The sequence below is a fragment of the Cyprinodon tularosa genome, unplaced genomic scaffold, assembly GCF_016077235.1.
Source record: "Cyprinodon tularosa strain WSP-4 unplaced genomic scaffold, ASM1607723v1 ctg412, whole genome shotgun sequence".
In the NCBI taxonomy this organism is placed as follows: Eukaryota; Metazoa; Chordata; class Actinopteri; order Cyprinodontiformes; family Cyprinodontidae; genus Cyprinodon; species Cyprinodon tularosa.
In genome coordinates, this window is record NW_024039133.1 from 571,135 (window position 1) to 573,304 (window position 2,170).

Here is a 2,170-nt window from a genome sequence, read left to right on the forward strand (position 1 = left end):
TAGAAACAGTTAAAACATTATATCCAAGTTTATGCATTTAATGACCTTATAAAGAAAGGTTCAGAGTTGTTTGTTTGTCTCACAGAAGAACATAGAGAGCTGCCAACTTTCTCTAAATCTACTTTGCCTTCTTTAAAACTGTTAATGATATCTGGAACTGGATATTATTACTTGAGTATTAAGACGAAACTTCAAAAGTTTAAAAAGGAACATGATCCATACTAAGATCTTGGCTCCACCTTTTAGATCAGCAGGCAAAGTATCACAGTTTGGCTGAAGTGCGGTCATGTGATTCAACAGAAGCACTCAGCGTCACACTAAGTGTTTCCCTGATGGGCCAAGAGCCCAGAGATCTCACACAGAGGATCAGGTGGATATGTCAATCTTTAGCTCATACAGACTTCTCCTGGAGGCGCTGGAGGCGCTGCGCGAACGGATGCGTATTTTTACTTAAATCTATATAAGATTTTTTTTCATCTCTTAATTTTTATTTATAAAAAAGAACTGGACTTAATCAACTATGGGGTCTGCCTCAGATTCAAAGGAGATAAATATATCAGTGTGGGTCTGCAGAGAAGAGAAGCTGGTTTTCGGTTTGTCAAAGCGCAACACGTGCGCGGATGTTGTGAAAGTGTTGCTGGAGGAACAGCGCGCGCAGCCCGGCCTGTCCACGACAGAGTCCCACTGCATCGTGGAGAAATGGAGGGGCTTCGAAAGAATTTTACCGAACAAAACAAAGATCCTCAACCTGTGGATCGCGTGGGGAGATGAACAGAAAAACGTGAAGTTTGTACTGGTAAAAAAAGACGCGTCTTTGGAGTGCCGCAGGGCCCGCAGCGCAGAGGCGCGTGTGGTGCCGAGCAAGCAGACCCCCGGTGGGACCAAAGGGTCTGCGAAGTCCAACATGGGAAGCATCTCGCCGGAAAAACAGCGTCGGATTGTTAGAAAAGCTTTCAGAAAGTTGGAGAAGATCAACAGAAAGAGGACGCGGTCTGCGCACAGAGCAGCGGAGAAGATGGAGACGTTGGTACATGTCGTTGTGTCTCAGGACCACACAATCCGCCAGCAGGTTCAAAGGATGTCAGAACTGGATGCAGAAATAGATAGGTATGAAGCCAAGGTGCATACTGAGAGAATTAAAAGACACGGGGTTAATTATGTGCAGAACACGTATATTTTTGGCGCAGCTTCGGTCTCAGCGCAGGAAGGAAAGGAACTAAACTCAAAAGAGACTCTTGCCAAACTTGAGGAGTATAGTCGGCAGTGCGAGCAGGTGCTGAAGCTACAAGAAGAGCTTCTGGAGCAGGAGGCAATCATAGAAACGATCACAGCTCACATTCAGGAGGAGCTGAACCTGCGCTGGATGCAGCGCAGGAAAGAGGAGCTGCGCTCCAAACGCGTTCCATCCCAGCCGTCCTGCTCACAGACACACTCAGCATCACAGAGCGAACAGTATATGGAGGAAGAGAGGATCAAAACGCAGCTAGATGCTAGTTTATACATTGGCCTGCGACTCAACGCGGATTTAGAGGCTTTTAGGGGGGATTTGGAGCTGTCCCAGCAGATTGGCACCGCTAAAGAGAAGGAAATGAGGGATTTGCTGGAGAAAGTGAACAGTTTGAACATGGAGGAGGGGGACGCGGATGAAGTTACGCGCATCCATGGGACAGAAGACAAGGATATCCTGAATGACACTTTGAAAGGAGGGAATGACTGGGCGGAGCAAGCCAAGGGTCTAACTAAACCTGAATATATAAACGATGACGACTCAGACACAGGCTTAAGTTCTCTGCACAGTCAGGACTCAGACGGCCTTCCTGTGTGGGAATCACTGGTTTAAGACTTTAAAAGAAAACTGACTTATGTAGCCATTGTCTTTACATTCTTAGATAAAAACATAATTTAAGGCTCATGGATTCAAACACAATATAAAACCTATTAGATTTAATAGTTATAACTGTGGACAATTTTGTATTTTTTTTTCTGAAAAATGATTTCAAAGCTTGAAAACTGGAGTTTATTTCATTTTCATCATTACTTAAAGGAAGCTTTCCACAATAAAATTAAAGATTCTTCTGCAGATGTTAAATAACATCTAAGTTTTATCCATGATTCTTCATTCTATTATTCCTTTTGCTGTGAATTACGATGTCAAAATAAGACCTAAAGC

The 2,170-nt window shown here is 43.9% G+C and overlaps 1 protein-coding gene across 1 annotated transcript; it reads left to right on the forward strand.

Moving 5' to 3' along the window:
* Positions 1–321: 321 nt before the first annotated feature.
* Positions 322–1,954, forward strand: rassf10b (Ras association domain family member 10b). Its single transcript, XM_038298684.1, has one exon. The coding sequence runs from the start codon at positions 521–523 to the stop codon at positions 1,838–1,840; it is 1,320 nt and encodes a 439-aa protein (XP_038154612.1). The 5' UTR covers positions 322–520; the 3' UTR covers positions 1,841–1,954.
* The last annotated feature ends 216 nt before the right edge of the window (positions 1,955–2,170 follow it).

Bases quoted from the DNA above. Each gene is read 5' to 3' on its own strand.
- rassf10b (XM_038298684.1), top strand. From the start codon at position 521: ATGGGGTCTGCCTCAGATTCAAAGGAGATAAATATATCAGTGTGGGTC.